Raw genomic sequence first — 18,480 nt, 5'->3', positions numbered from 1 at the left:
GCACCCATCATCCACTAAGTGGGAGCATCACTTCCTTCTCTCCAACAAATTATTTGATAATTCACTCCAGTTGGCCAAACATATAAGCAACCTCAGTGGAAATTACTTAATTACTAATTGACCTTGCATATAAATGTTAAGCAGATGTGCCGCTTCTGTGTTTCCTTTGCAAAATAAGAAATACAGATGTTGCACTTCTTTTGCTCCTCCAAATGTATTTCAGAGCTGTAGTTATGAGTTATGTAACATACAGTTCAAATTTTTAGTTAATAAAATACAATTAACTGCTATTAATAAATAGCTCATTCTTAACTGACTGCGCATTTCACATTTATGCAACTTATTTTACGGGCACATCAGAAAAACAATCCATTAAAAAATATTAATGCGAATGGAAAGTTTTGATGTGTTTTGTACTACCTGGAAGGATTTTTTAAGTGTTTGTGTATTGAAGTCGGTTTTTCAAGTATTCTAATCATCTGAAAATGTATTCCACTAGTCTCTATGATAGTACCATATGCGGTGCGGAGACACCACAACTTGTAGATAAAGTCCCTTTGACAAAGGAGTTACACAGTTTCCCTCCTGTATTAGGACACAGATGCTGCCTGATAGGTAAACCACACCTACTTATCTACTCAAGCTGGACTGTGAGATTGCACTTTTGTCAAACCCATTCAACAACTCTGAGAAGGAACCCCAGCATGGATGGATTGTAAAGTGTCAGAGAATCTAGCATGAAAACTTTTCATTGGTCGCCTTAAACCAAGAGCCCGCCCTATTATTGAAAATCTGAAACGCGATTGGGACATATTAACGTAAACCACACCCTCAGCTGTGGCGTCACACGGGCGCTGGAACTCCAGTAAGTAGTGATGATGTTGTGGTTATCCATGCCGCCGACACCTCTCTTGAGTGTTATCTCGTAAGGAAGACCTTCTGGGAGAGCTCTCCATGCATGGAGTTGTGCTCGGACCGTGCGGTGGCAACGCTGGAGATGTCGCAGGACAAAAGCAACGACGATGAGCCTTTTAGCAGTGACGGGAACTACGAGAGCTTGCCGCCTCATGTCTCCGTGACGACCCACATGACAGCGGGAGCAGTGGCTGGCATACTGGAGCACACGGTGATGTACCCCGTGGACTCTGTCAAGGTAACGCGCCGTGAAGCAGCTCAGCAGCTGTTCACAGTTGTTTTGCCGTCACAGCTCATTCACTGACAAGCTCAAGAGCAGTGCTAACTGTCCCGGCTGTCTGACATAGCTCGCTAACGAGCGCTAGCAATAAAATCTCCAGGCTTCCCAGCCTCAGTTAGCCTCAGCGTTAGCATGGCAGCCTTCTTGGTACGGGCATACTCAACAGACTAGTTTAACAGGCTCGCATGAAATGAAATGGAGTAAAGAAAAAAAAAACATTCCAACATAAACCAAGTGCCAATAGTTTCGTTGCTTTTTGTTTACTCCTCGCTATAACTCTTAACTTTTGCTATCTTGGTTCCTGAACGCCCGGTGTAATCTCAATTTAACAGAGGCACATATTAGCAAGGTTAGACCAAAGTTGTTGTCGTTTAGGTTTATAATTCATGAGATGCTTTTGCCAGGTGAAAAACTTTTCCATTGCAGTGTTATCAGATTAAGTTTTGTTTTTGCAACCAGTGAATCGAGTTAAGTTTTCCTACACTGGATGTAGGCAAAATACAGGTCGGGTATGTGGTGTGGTTATAACACATGTCAAACTTATTCAATGCTACATTTATTAACACAATTCTTGCAAAATGCAGTTTAGCATCTACGAACAGGAGCAAAGTGCATATACACTAGTTATATAAAATGTATATGACAGGAAACATGTGTAATGTACAAATCTAACGCGCTCTTTGGCTTGTGGCCTTCTCTGGGGTCACCGTCGTGACCTTACTACAGGCTTAAAGGTTTTGATCCAGCAATAAAACTTTTCTGTATACTGCAGGCACCTTGGCAGTGGCTGTAGTTTGTTGTCTGTTTATGAGCAACCAACACAGTACACAATAGATGTGAAGTTATTCGTTATAATAATAATAATAAATAATAATTTGCCATGATTTGGATAACTGTTGAGTAGTCTCAGTTTTTTAAGCAAGCATTAAATGTATTTTCTGCTTTTTATATCTTTGTAAACTGAATATTATTGAATATGGGCTGTTGCTCAGACAGATAATTTTAATACAGTGTGTGACCCTGGATTCTCAAGTCATCATAGGTGTTCACTATCGACTTGTTTTTTTTTAAATAACTTATGCATGTTGTTCTCAGATGATCTGTTAATAAGAAAATAATGAACATAATATAAATTTCATACAACACTTACACACTGTCAGAATGAGAAAGGCCATGTTTGATCTTGACTACATTTTGTTGTAACTAGCAATGACAAGTGGCAAGCCTCGTGCATTTTCTTTCCTTTGTGTAACTGGCCCAGCACAGGTAAAACGTGAACATGAAGTAATAACGGCTCAAATTACTAACTCTTTTCAATAACAATGAGTAAGACTTTTGTTTTGTTTCATCTAAATACAGTGGTGTACAGTGTGAATTTGTAATCATCAGACCTGTTTTGGTAGTGCAAACACTTGATAGTGACCAGACAAGTTTATAAACAGAGGAAAGTCTTCTTCCCTCCACTAATGCCATGTTGAAGGTAACGCCAAATGGTGAATGTTCAGTAACTGATTTAAATCAGGGTGAATTAAATGGGTTTTGTAAAAAATTGTCTTGCGTCTGCAAAGTAAACAGTAAACTGTGGGGTTTAGGTGTGAACTTTGTTCCTTTCATTCCTGTTCCTTCAATCCTGCTCAGCGATTGTTTTCTAACAGTGTGGCATTGTTTTGATGTGTTGTAGTGCTGCAGTACCCTGACAGTACTTTTGACTAAGCACGGAAAACTTTGTTAGCATAATCCATAAAAGTCATTATATCCTCTTTGCTTCCAGTGTGATAGTCTTGACATATTTCCACACTGACCTGTAGGCCCTTTGTTGCACAAGCCTTGTCGCCATTTCCTCTTGACGTTTCAAAGTTTTCATAAGCACGAACAGCTCTCGATGCACCCACTCGATCTGGGCTTTACATACTTTTGAAATTTCAGTGGATCTAAACCCATGAAACAGTAAATCACGGTTCCCATTTTATCCCATTTGCATTTGCACATTATGGAAAAAAACAGTGCATTTAAGAGATTAGATCGAGAGTACAGTGCACTTATTTCCAGTGGACAGCCTTAAATCAGGAAACTGTGTCTGGTGTTTCGCATGAGTTTTGAAATGAGGTTTGCAGAATGTCTGACTTGGTGTGATCATTTTGAATTTCTGTGTCAAGTGAATCAGGGTAACAATCCACTCACTGTATGTGTCAGTCTTCCAGTAAAACATGAGACCCATCTGGGAATCAGGGAGTGGCTTCTGTTACTGCTAGGAGGGGTGTCTTATCTTTGTTGCACACATTTGGAATCAGACTCACACAGTAAAGGGTGTGTGTGCAGTTGTGCTTCTCAAATGTTGATTAGTAAACGGCCACAGAATCACAACAGACAAAGCTAAACTAAAAGACAGGAGACAGTGTGAGCCATTCATGGGGATGTTTTCTTTTCAGCACGTCTTAAGGGCCGCTGTTTCCTTGTTGTTTTTTTTATATATTTATATATTGTGTGTGTTTGGGGGGCTGTGGGCATCTTGTGTTGCAGTCTTTCTGTTTTGTCTCATTTTGGGTTCATAGCTACAAGTCTTTCATATCCATACTCTATAAGTTTCTTATCATAAAGCACTGGGTGTAATGCATTGTTGTATTTGAAAGTTAAATACTGTTATTCTCCAGTTTTTATTTCACAGTTACAAATAGGACTTATATTTAGTGGGCACTGTGGTTATGTTTGAACTTCCCATCCTGGTTTCAGATCCATATTTGTAATGTTTCTGAACATGTTGTCCAAAATTTAGACTTATCCCTAGTTGACTTCCATAACTTGTCAATTGGATTTGGTTACAGCAGGAAAAAGATCCCGTGTTGCGTTGGAGACGTCATCAGGTACTCAGAAAGTTAGAAAAAAATATTTTGTCCCCAGCATAATTTAATCTTCCTGACAGTTAAAAAAAAGACTAATTTTATTAATCTAAGACCTTTCTGTTCTTCTACTGATGGTATGTGAATACACTATTCATATTATGCTTCTGTCTTAAGCAAACAGTTTAACTTCTAGAGTGTAAAGTTTAAACATGAACGGTGCTGCCAAGTTTTGTGTGCCCAAAGTTCCCAAATCTGTATCCAACGGAAATGTAATTGATATTTTATTGTCAACCCAAAGGAAGGAAACACAGGGGAACATGCTGAGGAAGATAGACTTGGCCTATCTCTTGAGCCAGCCCCAGTAGCCCTGCAAATACAAACATGCTTTGTGTTGTCCAAAGAACTTGGCATGATGGAGTAGAACAAAGAGCTGCCACAGCCTCCTACACCAGCCTGGGAGAGATACAGATCATTCAGACAGGACCTCTACACTGCCAGGAGCACTTACTGTCAGGAAAATGTGTCGGCATTGCGAGGAACAATATATCAAGAAGTAATGATTTGGCTTACATCAGGTGCCCAGTTTAAAGCCACACTCATGTGTTAATGCTGAGATCTCACTTGGATAATGTAACTGTTTTAAAGTCTAATGAAGCTGGAATGAATGATAAGTGGTGGTTGAGATATAAGTCTTTATTTTTTTCAGACAAGGATGCAGAGCCTGCAGCCAGACCCAAATGCGCAGTACAAGAGTGTATATGAGGCTCTGAAAAAGATCATCCGGACAGAGGGGATCTTCAGACCGCTGAGGGGTCTCAACATCACTATGATGGGAGCGGGGCCTGCCCATGCGCTCTACTTTGCCTGCTACGAACGTGTAAAACGCTCGCTGAGCGACGTCATTCAGAGCGGAGGCAACAGCCATTTAGCAAATGGTATGAGTTTCTGCGCCTCAACACAAATCATTTGAATGTCACACTAGCTGCTTTTACATTAGACTAAGCATCACAAGGCCTGGAGGAGCTGAGTGAGGAGAAGTCATATCCTGTTTACAGTGGCTGGGACAAATCCCTATTACAAACATGAAAATGCAAACATGGTGCGTTATGATTGGGATATGCCATTTAATCCACTGTTTTTTTTTTTTTTTTTTTTGTAATAATGGTAATGCACCACAGCCTCTACTAAAATACCTAAAATAAGGCTAATATTTGTAATGAATCCATGAGATAGATAGATAGATTCATGAGACTTTTCAACAGCTCCTCCCCACAGACCGTGAGAGCACTAAACGAGCTCTCACAGTGGGGATCTTATCTGAACATTGTGCAAAACAAGAATTGTGCAAATTTTAATTGCACAGTACAGCATATGCACTTCAACACTTAGGCTCTCACTACTCAGTATGAATGCTGCTGGCTGCTGGCCTTATTGCTGTTTTTATATCTTAATATATTTATATTTTAGTTAGATTGTTTTTAACTTTATTTGCACTGCTTTGTTCCATTTTGTTTCTGTTGTACGTTGCAACTGCAGAAAGGACAATAAAGAATCCTGAATAATGTGTAGTTGAATCTCTTTGTTTGAATAGGTGTGGCAGGTAGTGTGGCCACTGTTCTCCATGATGCAGTCATGAATCCAGCTGAAGGTAAGAAACAAAAACATTTCTAAGAAGGTTCTTCCTTGCCTTTTAAATGATCACGGTGATGACGGTCTATATTTTATCGCTGATCCTTCTTCTATCTGTATCAGTGATGCCAGTATTTTAGATATTTTTAAGTGCAAAGCATGAAGTTATATAGAATACATGTAATGAAACACACTTATGCACTTCTTGTTTTCAGTGATAAAGCAGAGGATGCAAATGTACAACTCTCCGTATCGAGGACTTTGGGACTGCGTCCGGAGTGTAACGTATACTGAAGGCATCGGCGCTTTTTACCGCAGCTATAGCACACAACTGACCATGAACATCCCCTTCCAGGCTGTTCACTTTATCACCTACGAACTGATGCAGGAACAGTTAAACCCCGAGAGACATTACCACCCTGGTAGCCACATATTGTCAGGCGCAGCAGCAGGAGCTGTTTCCGCAGCAGTAACCACTCCACTCGATGTGTGTAAAACACTGCTCAACACGCAAGAGAATGTAGCGCTCAGCTCAGTGAACATCAGCGGCCACTTAACAGGTATGGCCAATGCTTTCAGGACAGTGTACCAGCTTGGCGGTGCGGCAGGCTTCTTCAAAGGGGTCCAAGCTCGTGTTATATACCAGATGCCCTCCACTGCCATTGCCTGGTCAGTGTATGAGTTCTTTAAGTACTTCCTGACAAAGCAGCAGGAGCAAGAGGCGGGACCTCGCCCACTCTAATAGAAAGTGTCTTTGAGCAGCACACAGGTAGACTGATGATAGAAAATTACAGAAAACTCCAATGTGAAGGTATGAGAGGTCTTTGCATTTTTCCATATACTATTAAGGAAATAACGAGTCATTTTCTCATAAGGAACTCATTGTGGTGCAGGCGTGTCAGAGAAACAGAGACGCACCTTACTGTGTGTGATTTATGATGATGGGTGATGCTGCACAACCATGACATGCAACAAAGATGACTGCTTTTTTAAAAATTTTAATAAAAGGACAGATACTTGTAGAAGAAGTGATATTTTTCTTCCTCCACTACACAAACTCACCAACCCCAGCTGTTGTTTATTGTTTGTATTTCTTAATATTGGAACTCCATATTTATTTTCTTAGCATTTTGAAGCTTGTATTTTATGACTGTGGGAAAAAAACAGTGCTGTTTGTTTGTTTTTTATTGGGTTTGTGTATATGTAAAGAACTAACACAACACATTCTTTATTTCTACGTCTCTGCAAATGAGACTGTTACATTTCCAAGTGCCTCATAAGTATATAAAACCCTGCTTAACCCTTTCTTCCGTTTCTGTTCTTGACATAGGAAGTCTTCTCATATTTACATTTTATTTGGTCCAAGCTAAATTAAATAAGCACACAGTTCTGTTAGAATGAATTCTTAGACAGGCTCTGTATACTTTAATCAGTCACATCTGTTAAATGTGCACAATCAGCATCAGTTCTCTTGTTTTTTGCTGTTTTAAAATTAGATACTAAAAACCTTCTTCGTGCCTCCCGAGAGATCTTCCTTCTCTCTTGGCATGAAGGTGTGTAGGCCGTAACGGTCCAGCTTTTTGCCTCATTAAAGCACTGCAGTGCATCTGAATCACGCACATTTTAAAGAACATTCGCTGTTACTGAAGGTAGGCAGCTTGTGTGTATATATGTGTTCAAAACATGAATACACAATGATGACTATTTCTGAGAAACCTCTTTATAGGCCTGTCATGTGCTGCGGTGTGTATTTGCTGGTGTGATGGTTGGCTCTTAGGTGAATCAATGACCATGAAAATAAAAGTTGTATATTGTATATAAAATGCATTTTATATGTTCTGCTTTAACTGAACACGCACACGCTGTGATGGAAAATGTAACACGATGACTCGGATGTTGGACACACACATTGTTACCATGAGGCCAGTAGAAACTCGATTGCATCAGTAAGGGTAAGCAGGCATTGTTATTTCTTTTATTTTCACTCATCCTGTTGTAGTTACATATTTCCTGTGTGCTCTCTGCTCTTTTTGGCCTATTGTCTTACTTTTGATTCAGAAGTCGAGACGTTTTGCCAGATCTTGATGTAGTCCACAAAGCAGTCAGTTTTATTTATTATTTTGAATTAAGGATGATATTTTTCTTACTTTGGAAAAGTTTGATGTAATCTCATTGGTCTCACAACCCCCCCCCTTCCTTCAGTGACAGAGTCCACATGTTTGTGCAGTCGGGTAAATGATAATAAGCCAAAGACAACCTCGTGTTCTATGCATTCTCCTTTTAATGTGTATAATGCTGCGTGCCTGCCTGCTGTGGATTCTTATTCCACCTTTTTCCCTGTAGTTTTCACTCAGTTGTGTTACACTTTTGTCAAATTTTCTGTATAAATGTGGAACTCCATGGAGTTCTGCGCAAACACAATCAGACGTGTTTTTTTTTTTTTTTTTAATTTGTTCTTTTGAATGTCATAAGAGGTATCCTGAAAACTGCAGTGTAACCTAATTTTTACTGACTGATGTGGTTGAGTTGAAGTAGACAAAACAAACTATTCATATTGAATCGTTTTCACATGGATGGATAAGATGTTTTAGCAGTTTCAGTGGCTTGACAGATCAGTCAGTCTGTTGCACACATTGTGTTTATTCTTTAGTTGGATCCACTGATGAAAATGTCTGATTTTGAAGTCTCCATTAATAACTGAGAAATAATGGTAGTGTCAAAAGTATTTTGAAATAAACACAAGCTCTATGTGGGAAGTTAAATAATGTAAATATATTTTTTTGCTGTTTTACACATAAAGTGAGTGCCATCTCCAGGGCAGGAATGCTTGAAAGTTTGACATTGCAAATATAAAATGATTGTGACAATGCTGCTACGGTATGCAACACTGGAGCTGAAATAAACAAGCGAGAAATGCTGCATTTTAGTGTTTTTTGTTTTTTTTTTGTTTTTTTTCCTGAAGTATTTGTGTTGATAATGATTCAGTCTTGCAGATCGGGGAAGATGTTTCTTCTTATTTGTAGAGCATTACAATACAAACATCAACGGTTTTATGTGGGACTTTGATTTGAAATAACATATTTTCCAGTCCTACTATACCATATTTCTACCTGAGCAACAAAAATGAGGAAACACTATCTAATACTGTTTCTGTGAACCAGCCCTTTAACTTGTAGGTGTAACACAGTTTCAGTAGAGGGCGCTGTCACATAAAGGTTGTCCTTGACCTGTCAGAAGGGTTGGGATCTTCCATCCAGCACTTAGAAGGGAGCTGATGTCAAATTCCGTTCATGAAAGGAGATTGCTGGTGTTTATTGATGATGTGCTGATAGAAGTAGCAGGATGAAGTAACAACGGTAGCAAAAGGTGGTGGCACAGGCACTTCAGTCACATTTTGATTATTTGATCTAAGTCAGTGTGTTGGTGTACAGAGGCAAAATTATGAAAATTGTGTTGTTGTCCTGTATATCACTAGCAGCCAGTTTGGCTTGTTGAATGCCTAAACTCCAAAAACCTTCTTCTCAAAGTCATCCCAGTATTCCTGTTCTTGGAAATGAAAGCTACAGGGCTTTTCTTTTTGGTCACACTTACACGTTTCCAATCTTCAAAGTAATTTTAATATTAGACAAAGATAACCTGAATAAATACAAAAATGTATTAATGGACAAAATCTATCCAACCTACCTGGCCCTGTGAAGAATTAACCACATCTTTTGGAAATATGAGTTCACTTTCACTAGCCACACCTAGCTGGGCCTGCCAGACCTGCTAAATCAATAAATCACTTAAATAGAACCTGTCTGACAAAGTGAAGCAGGCTGAAAGATCTCAAAAAGCAACACATTATTCCACGATCTAAAGAAACAGCTGAGAAACAAAGTCAGTGACATCTGTCAGTCTGGAAAGAGTTACAAAGACATTTCGAAGGCTTTGGGACTCTAGTATCCACAAATGGAGAAAACTTGGAACAGTGGAGAAAAACTGGAACCAGGAGTGCATTACTCCAAGAGCACATTGACAACTCATCCAGGAGGTCACAAAAGAACTCAGAACAACATCTAAAGCAATGCGGGCATCACTTGCTTCAGTTACGGTCAGAGTTCATGATTCAACAGTACGAAAGAGACTGGGCAAAAATGGCATCCATTTGAGGGTTCCTTGGAGAAAACCACTTCCAGTCAAAAAGAACACAAAGACTTGTCTCACATTTGATGATCCCCAAGACTTTTGGGAAAATATTCTGTGGACTGATGAGACAAACGCTGAACTTTTGGAAAGTTTGAGTCCTGTTACATCTGTTAGTTTCATTAAAAATCATACCAACAGTCAAACGTGGTGGTAGTATGATGGTCTGGGGCTGCTTTGCTGTTTCAGGACTCAGAAAACTTGCTGTAGTTGGTGGAACCATGAATCTACTCTCTACCAGAAAATCCTGAATGAGAATGTCCAGCCATCAGTTCATGCCCTAAAGCTCAAGCTCACTTGGGTTATACAGCAGGGCAATGATCCAAAACACACCAGGAAGGCCACCTCTGAATGGCTCAAAAAATGAAAATGAAGGTTTTGGAGTGGCCTAGCCAAAGTCTGACTTAAATCCAGTTGAGATGCTTTGACATGACCTTAAACTGGCCGTTCAATTTGGTTCAATTCAACAATTCTGCAAAGAGGAGTGAGCCAAAATTCCTCCTCAGTGATGTAAAAGACTCAGTGCCACTTACTGCAAACGTTTGATGGCAGTTCTTGCTGCCAGTTATTAGGTTTACGGGGCAATAACTTTTTTTTAGACAGGCCCTGGTAGGTTTGGACAGTTTTTCCCTTAATAAATGAGATCATCATTTAAAAACTGCATTTTGTATTTACTCGGGTTGTCCGTGTCTAATATTAAAATTTGTTTGACAAATATGCAAAAATCTAAGAAATCAGGATGGAAATCAGAACTGTATGTACCATTGAATGAAATCTTTTGTTTGTTTGTTTGTTTTCTTCTTCAGTTTCCCATATGGAGTAGTCTCAATTTCCGCTGGCCAAAAAACAAAAAAAATTCCCCTTTTTGGACATTTTGGGACTGTATTGATACCCACACAGGCTGATGGACAAGACAATACTTTAATGGCCTCTTTAATCAGCAGAGCAAATTTAAGCCACATTAGCATGTTTAGAGAATTCTTGTCTAATGCCCAATTAGCCTTTAAAGCTTGAACTTTCATTAGGTAACACAATGTGCCACTAGGCAATGAGCAGGATTGTTGTTGACAATGGGACTGTGGACTTTAATCATCAGGAATCGGGAACATTTCTGATTTATTAAATGTGATATTAGATGAAAAAAAAAGAAGCATTTTTATGCATAAATTATGGACATTTGAAGCCACTCCAAACATTTGAGCAGGAGTGTACTTAATTTCTTTTCAATGACCTCATTTTGCTCCCACTAATCTTTTAGTAATTATATTCTTTTATTTCTAATGTTAGTGCAAAAGTGAGTATGATATTTCAAATGTGTGTCCTGGCCATGATTCTCTATGCGCTGACAGAGAAGTGAATCCGATGTTTTACTGAGATGCAGACAGTTCAGAGCTTTATTCCAAACCAGCGTGCTGCAGGACACGTACACTTATGCTGTAATCCTGAAGTGTTTAGTTTTTGCCCTTCTCTGCACACAGGTTGTTTATCTGAACCACACAATGAAAGCCCCCCTCACCCATGTCTTCTGTCCTCGTTACAGTTTTCTCTAATCACTTTAATCTGCCGTAAACTGTCCCACTACTTTATATCTTTATCTCAAAGAACGCTGGAAAAAAAAAAGTTCTCTTCTTTCTCAGCCTGCCCACCTTCCCCCTGGTTCTTTCTCTCTGTCACACACGACACGTACTTAGGCACAATCAATGTTAACCATCGGATAAGTTGGATGCTGTTATGTATCTGCTGATGAGAAAAGAAAAGCAGCTGTTCTACGGGGTCGGTAACATGAGGGATCCAGTTACACTATCCAAGGAAGTTTATGAGTGTTCCCATGAGAAGATCAGGGCTGTTTTAAACCTCCTTATCGAGTCCAACAAATTTGTTAGACAGTCACGGCATATTGGAGCACTGACAAAGGCTGTCTTTGTGGTAAGGTTTGGTTTTCTCCCCATCTGTTAAGCAGATCTGCTTGTTTTTCAAAGCATCATTGGCCACCATGAAGAGAAAGACTCCACGACTGTGCTTTTTAATATATATTACAATCAGACCGCTGAAAGATAAACTTACTGCCTTACACCTGTAAATTCCAATAAACCAAAAAAGAAAAAAAACATCTCAAAATGAAATGAAATAGAATAAAGGAGCGATGTTTTAAACTTCTCACCGTTTTCATCATTTGGTTGTCAAATCCAGTTGATCCAGGTAGACTGAAGACATTTTACAGGCACTTACCAAACCTGAAGAACGAAAGAGAAAGAAAGACACAAGAGGATGTTTTTAAGCCTTCTGTGTTTGCGAATCAATGTACCATGTCTCTCTGAGTCTGCGGAAGTGCAGGTATTACAATGGAAAGTATAATAATGGCTCTCCCAACCCTCTGCTTCACTCTTCAACAGGCTCCCTTATCTGATGAGCATGAACATATAGACTGAGAGACACTGAAAGACATCGAGAGACACAGAGAGATACAGTCGGAGTTTCAGATGCCGTCAAAACAGATGCTATCTGCCCCTCTTCATGTCTAATTACTTGTTTACTCTGAGGGCCTGTGAATAGTGAACAGCGTAGCCGCTGGCATCGCTGATAAGGACTCACTTTAGTTTAAGGAAATATTTAGGCATGGAGATTGAGGAGTGATTTCATTCATTCATTCTCCAACTTCTGCATTTGTAAGGTATGTTGCACAGGGTGCTTTTTTTTTTTTCTTTTTAAGCTGACACTGCAATACCTTTTAACTCACTGTAAGCTGATTGAATGAGACAGAAGCTCATGTAAAGAGAAATTTTTCATTCAGAAGAATGATCAAAAATTAAACTCAGGAGTGGAAAAAACTTTTGCTTTTAACATTTGTTGCTCTGTGAGGTTTGTGTGAGCGCATGTGCTTCACAAAGTCAGAGAGATTAGTAGAGTGAAAGCTCTGAAATGTCCTATCGTTTCCATCAGTCCTGTGCTCACACTTCAGTTATGTTACTACAAACATGCCCTTCTTAAATATGTAAAGCCCTAAATCCTTTGTGCCATCTTATCAGCACTGTTAGCCACCGTACTGAGTCAGACCTGCATGCCATCCTGCATGTAGCTATACTTGCTTCTTAGTCTGCAATGCTGTTACTCAGCTTTGACACAAATAGTTCAAACTGGATTCCTTAAGTATCGTTTCTTGTGACTTTGTCATTTATTCCCAACAGTATAAAGAGCTATAAGTGAACTCAGTTTTTTAGATTATAAATCTCCAGAGCCTCAAATTTTACATACTAAAGAAACACACGGGACTATTAGGAACTGATGACCGATTTTAGAAACAGAAAAAGGTCCACACCCACATGCCACAGTTTTTGAATCAGTTGTTAACATTAAAAAAAGATCCAAGTTTTACTTAAATAAGTGTCTTCTCCCTGATGTGAATTTTACTTCGTTTCTTCTCATGATTTTTATTTTTTTCAGCAGGTTGTCTGAACCCCACCCCCAGTGGTTCTGTACACCACTGGGAGATTGTCACATTTACTTTTCAAACATTCAAAGCACTACATACTGTAGTGCAGTATATATCTGCTTTAAAAGGCCCACACTGCAGTGTTTCCAGGATAAATATGTATCCCCCTATTTGATTCTCCACAGGATTTAAATAAGGACTGAAACTCAGCTATTCTAGTCTCCCTTTCAAACACACAACCCTTTATGACAATCTCAGTGTATGTCCGTGTAATTATGTGTACATTAAACAGGACACATCTCTGCAGGGGTCAGACACTGAAGCTCAAAAGCGTTAATGCAATGTTTTTGTTTGTTTGTTTGTTGGTCAATTAGTAGTTATTGACTAATTTGTTGTCTGACGAGTTTGTTTAGTTAAGTCAGTAACCGCTGTATGGGGATTGTATAGAGATGGAATGAGGGGTTAGCCAATATTAGAACGCTGCCATTCAAGTCTTAATGCACAGAGAGACCTATTTCAGAAGTGAAGCAAGTGCAGAGTGCTTGTATTTTAGATGTTTGATCAAATACTCTTTAGGGTTTGGGGGGCGTAGAGTGCAGCACAGCATTGCTTATTATCGAGGGAAAGGAAATGATGTGAAGAACATTTGGGAGAATCTCACAATGAAAGAAGTTTTGACTTCACCTGAGGAGCTGCTAAACTTCTCACCATTTTTATTTGAACAGTCAGGGTGTTTGGAAAAATCCGTTAATGTGTGTTAGGTGTTGTATGTGTGAAAAGGGCTATAATTAAATCCGAGCTTAAAAAAAGGGGTCACAAAATGTGTCTGAATCTGAATTGTACATCACCTTTTCCCTACTAACCTCTCTTACTGTCTATATGTCCCACAGAACATACCTTAACAAACACGTTCTGTTAGTTTACTATCTACCAGCCGTCTGCTATACCATACACCTGCAGACACCACGGCATGCATGAAGTCAGCCGCAGGGCAGCTATACTGCTTCACGCCCCAGTGGAAGAAGCAATACTGACAACTGCTGATTGAACTCCATGCCAGTCGGGGCTCAGCTTATCTTCGATTTAAATAAAGATGCCTCATGGCCAGCCTTCAGTGTTGCACTTATATCAACATATTTAACCATCTGGATTGTGAGATGTTAAAATGATTTTTAAGTTAACTCCTTTAGTATTTCCTTTCTGCTCATTTCTTATTTCTTTTTTTTTTTTTGACCTGTCATGTCTGGCAGTTTTTGCAGTCAGAATGATGATCCGAAATCATTGTTGTACCAAACATATTTGCTTTTACAAGAAAAGCTCTATAAGTTTTCTATGGGCTATTCTTGTTAATATTTGTATTTTTATTTTATTTATTCTTGCCAGATCTGACAGACTGGAAGGAAGAGAAGAAGAGAGATAGAAAGAGAAAGAGAAGCCATAAAAAGGGAGAACAGAAAAAAAATAACAGAAGATAGATGCACATACATACACATTCACATATGTATATATACATGCATATACATATACAGACATAAATGCAGTCTTGCTGTAGTTTGTAGTAATGTGTGTGTGTTCCTCTGTCATGGAACGTACTCAATAATGAGGGCAAGAAGCTGCAACCACCTGCATCTGGATCCAGAGGCAAGCAGTGAAAGACCCAGGGGACCTGGGTCATCCACAGCCCACCAGGAGCTCAGAAGACCCGAGGCCACACATCCCAATGGCAACCGTGTGCACACCCTAGAGGAGGAGGAAGAAGGCCACAGACGGAGCCCACACGGTCCCCCCAGCACGAGCCGAGAATGCCCCCACAGACCCACAGACAAGCCACAGACCCAGGCCCAGCTGTCCTTATGTGAGCACGCGCACACACACACACACACACACACACACACACACACACACACACACACACACACACACACACACACACACACACACACACACACACACATATTTCTGCTCATTTCTTAAGAGGTGCATTTCTAAAAAGAGCAGTTTATCACTGTGCAGTCAGGTCCTTTAAAGCAATTAGGTCTCATTCTTTAGCCTTCAATGACACAATCTGCATTCTCATCACAGTTTAACTTCATGCAAATAGTTGAAATGTTTCGAGCATAAAAACAGTCAAATTGTCATTAGAACGTTTGACTCTAACCACATAATTTATACCAGAGTGCCTGTTTTAAATCCATTCCACATAACTTTTATGCAATGTGTGGTAAATATATGTTTGATTATTTCTTAAATAATGTGAGACTGTATATAAAATATTGCTCTATAATGAAGGTAATCCCCAAAAGCAGCAAATGATGTTTTTTTTCTTTAACAAAGTGCTTCAAAGAACAGTTAAATGTACAGGCATTAATTTATTAATTTGTTAATAAATGTCACAATGTCACAACTTGGCTGTGCAAACTCATGTCATGTTCATACAGCAAGATTTGTATGATAGCACATTTTTATGAGCAAAGCCACTCCAAAACACGTGAGCAAACACTGCATTCCAGATCTGACAAAGAATCAACAGCGACAGTGAACACAGATTTTTAGAAGCTTAGAGATGCATTACTCTATGGTTATAAATCACGTCATTTCATTTTCACCATAACACCGGGCCCCAGGGGCCACTGTAGTCCCACAGGTAGGGTCTGTATTGGTAGGCTTTGTAGAAGGAAGTAATCAGTGATGATCTGACCATATCCTCTTTCAGACCCAGTCCTTCTGCTTTGTACAAATCCTTACAGAGCTCTGATGTCTGCTGCTTCCGCTTTGTTTTGTACCTCCTGTTCTGAAACCAGATTTTCACCTGGGTCTCGGTTAGTCTTAAGGTTCTGGCCAGCTGAGCTCTCTCTGGGGCAGACAGGTATTTCTGGTGATTAAATTTCTTCTCCAGTTCAAGCACTTGGAGGTGTGTAAATGCGGCTCTGGAGCGCTTCTGCTTTCCGCTGGACTGCAAACTTGAGTCTGAGGAACTGGGACACGATGTGACCAGAGACTCTGTGAAGCAAAGATGAGATCTGGTCATTAAACAGGTAGACTGGTTTAAGGCAGTTTTTTTTTTTTTTTGGCCTGATGATTCATTAAGTTCATGATCATAGTAAGATAAACAGTTACCACTAAAAATAGTTTGAAAGTAAAGCTTTTATTGTTATACTGGATCATTCTGCAAAAAAAACAAACAGATTTTGTCACATTATTTGTCTGCAGCATTCCTGCTGGTCAAAGCCCGCAGACACTCACCTGCCTGTAATCCAAACGCTGTTTCCTGAAGACAGAGTTGTGGTGAAAATTTTTCTGATTCTTCATTCCACTGTGACCATCTTTCCGCCTTCTGCAAGCTGCATTTGTCATTAAATCTCGCGCTGTCCTTATTGGAGAGGATGTCCTCGATGAGGAAGGAAGTGAGAGGTTTGACTGAGTCAGACATTTCCACCCAGTAATTCCAAAAATCTGAGCACTCCTGGTGCCTCAGAGCCGCAGTGGGAGAAGTGGCTGAAGCAGTGTGACTCCTCACACACTTACACGCTCTGAATTTATACATTAGCAGGGACGGGCTCATCCAGACTGCACTGACAAGTTAGGGAGGCGGGACAGCTTTTTTTTTTTTTTTTTCATCACTCTGCCTCTACTTTCAGTAACTTTCATTTAAGCTTTCTGTTCAGATCTTCCGGATGGCTAGGCTTCTTGAGTCAAATATATTAAAAAGTTCTAATGAGTCCTTTTATTTTCATAAATTATGAGTATTTTTAATTAAATTAATTAATTAAATTAATTAAAAATGAGTATTTTAAATTTTTTTGTAATTTAATTTAATTTAATTTAATATTTTTTAATTTAAAACATACCCATGCCCATGTGAAAAAAAGACAGCTTTGCACTGAATTTTTATATTTCATTTCATATGTATATGGACAAAACTGTGTGATCCGCACTAAAAGTTCGACTATTTGATGATTAAACAAATACATGCTTCTCAATATCTTAAACCCTCCATCGGCTCAGTATTGAAACTGTTTTCTGTGGCTTCAGTGACACAAATATGCCAGTAGCAGGGGTGCGTGGGTGGGGGTCAGTGGCAGGGGGAGGTCAGAGTGGGTGGTCATGCCTCCTGAAGCACTAATGAGTTGGACACATTTAGGCCGGCTCCTGAATGGACACGCTCATTGTTTGGCGGCTGTTTATTTGTTGTTCTCTGCGGTCCGGCCTAACCTTTCTCCATCCACTGAGGTGTTTACTGGCGCTGTCGGAGTTGCTCTGGGATTTCATGCTTCATTTGGAAATGCGTGAATGTTGGTATGATAAACACAGCCCTCTCTGTGGCCCCTGATGCCACTGACTCCACCAACCTCTCTTCACCAAACACACACCTACATTAAACTGACGACTGCTTCTATTATCAGCAGCCCTTAAACTATATATTTGTATATAGTTTATATAGTTTATTATATATATACAGTATATATAAATAATATCACCACACCTAACTTATGTTTGTCATGTTCTGTCCTGTGTTATGGATAATCATTTATGAATGCTATCTGTTTGTAATCTCCCGAGGTTTCTCCTTTGCGCTACCTGCTGTCTTGTCAACAAAGTATTAAGATCACCAGTTTGATATGTTTTACCAAGAAATCTGTCTGTCTGTTAAAGTATGTTTAACTGTAAGCACAGAAAATCCCTTTTTTGTCTAGACATAGTTTTTTTCCTCCCTTAAAACTCTTTATGTTTATTTTAGGATCATACTGTACTGAATGTGGAATAAAACAGAGTTCAGCTGAGTATAAAATGACTTTTACCAGCTTTTGAGATTTACTAGAAATGCACACAGTGCATTTATTTCACTTTGACATCATCCATCCATCCTTTTTCTTCTTATCCAATTCAGGGTCACGGGGGGGCTGGAGCCTCTCACAAATGTTTGGTTGCGGTCAAAAGCATGCTCGACAGAATAGGAAACCACACGTACTTGTCTGATGACAAGAGCATAAACAAAGTCAGCAATGACTGCGAGTGCCTGGGCTGTGCAGGGGAGGGGAAGTCGTACAATTGAAGTGTTTTTTTTTTAAACACCCAGTGCAGTCATCCTCCACCCTTATTCTGTGACAATCGACGTGATTGCTCCAAACAATAACATTCCTCCTATATACCCTCAGTCCTACACAGTAATTGCACAGTTATTTAGCTGCACAGATGTGCAT

General features: G+C 39.6%; 2 protein-coding genes across 2 annotated transcripts; one reads left to right on the top strand and one right to left on the bottom strand.

Moving 5' to 3' along the window:
* Positions 1–859: 859 nt before the first annotated feature.
* Positions 860–8,579, top strand: slc25a37 (solute carrier family 25 member 37). Its single transcript, XM_030738407.1, has 4 exons — positions 860–1,153; positions 4,742–4,970; positions 5,627–5,683; positions 5,880–8,579. Exons 1-4 carry the CDS (start codon positions 959–961, stop codon positions 6,404–6,406), a joined length of 1,008 nt encoding a protein of 335 aa, XP_030594267.1. The 5' UTR covers positions 860–958; the 3' UTR covers positions 6,407–8,579.
* Positions 8,580–15,641: 7,062 nt separating this feature from the next.
* nkx3-1 (NK3 homeobox 1) lies at positions 15,642–16,769 on the bottom strand. Its single transcript, XM_030738306.1, has 2 exons — positions 16,523–16,769; positions 15,642–16,279 (listed from the first exon to the last, which is right to left on the bottom strand). The coding sequence occupies exons 1-2, from the start codon at positions 16,707–16,709 to the stop codon at positions 15,882–15,884; spliced, it is 585 nt and encodes a 194-aa protein (XP_030594166.1). The 5' UTR covers positions 16,710–16,769; the 3' UTR covers positions 15,642–15,881.
* Positions 16,770–18,480: the final 1,711 nt, after the last annotated feature.

The sequence above is a fragment of the Archocentrus centrarchus genome, chromosome 9 (assembly GCF_007364275.1).
Source record: "Archocentrus centrarchus isolate MPI-CPG fArcCen1 chromosome 9, fArcCen1, whole genome shotgun sequence".
NCBI lineage: Eukaryota > Metazoa > Chordata > Actinopteri > Cichliformes > Cichlidae > Archocentrus > Archocentrus centrarchus.
The sequence above is the reverse complement of the archived record's forward strand: the minus strand, read 5'-3'. Positions and strand labels throughout refer to the sequence as shown.

What these genes read in the sequence shown, in the direction of transcription:
- slc25a37 (XM_030738407.1), top strand. Translation starts at nt 959, where the DNA reads ATGGAGTTGTGCTCGGACCGTGCGGTGGCAACGCTGGAGATGTCGCAG. An exon ending in ACCCCGTGGACTCTGTCAAG is followed by an intron (nt 1,154 to 4,741) that starts GTAACGCGCCGT and finishes TATTTTTTTCAG; the next exon opens with ACAAGGATGCAGAGCCTGCA. An exon ending in AGTCATGAATCCAGCTGAAG is followed by an intron (nt 5,684 to 5,879) that starts GTAAGAAACAAA and finishes TCTTGTTTTCAG; the next exon opens with TGATAAAGCAGAGGATGCAA.
- nkx3-1 (XM_030738306.1), bottom strand. Translation starts at nt 16,709, where the DNA reads ATGTCTGACTCAGTCAAACCTCTCACTTCCTTCCTCATCGAGGACATC. An exon ending in AGCGTTTGGATTACAGGCAG is followed by an intron (nt 16,280 to 16,522) that starts GTGAGTGTCTGC and finishes TTTGCTTCACAG; the next exon opens with AGTCTCTGGTCACATCGTGT.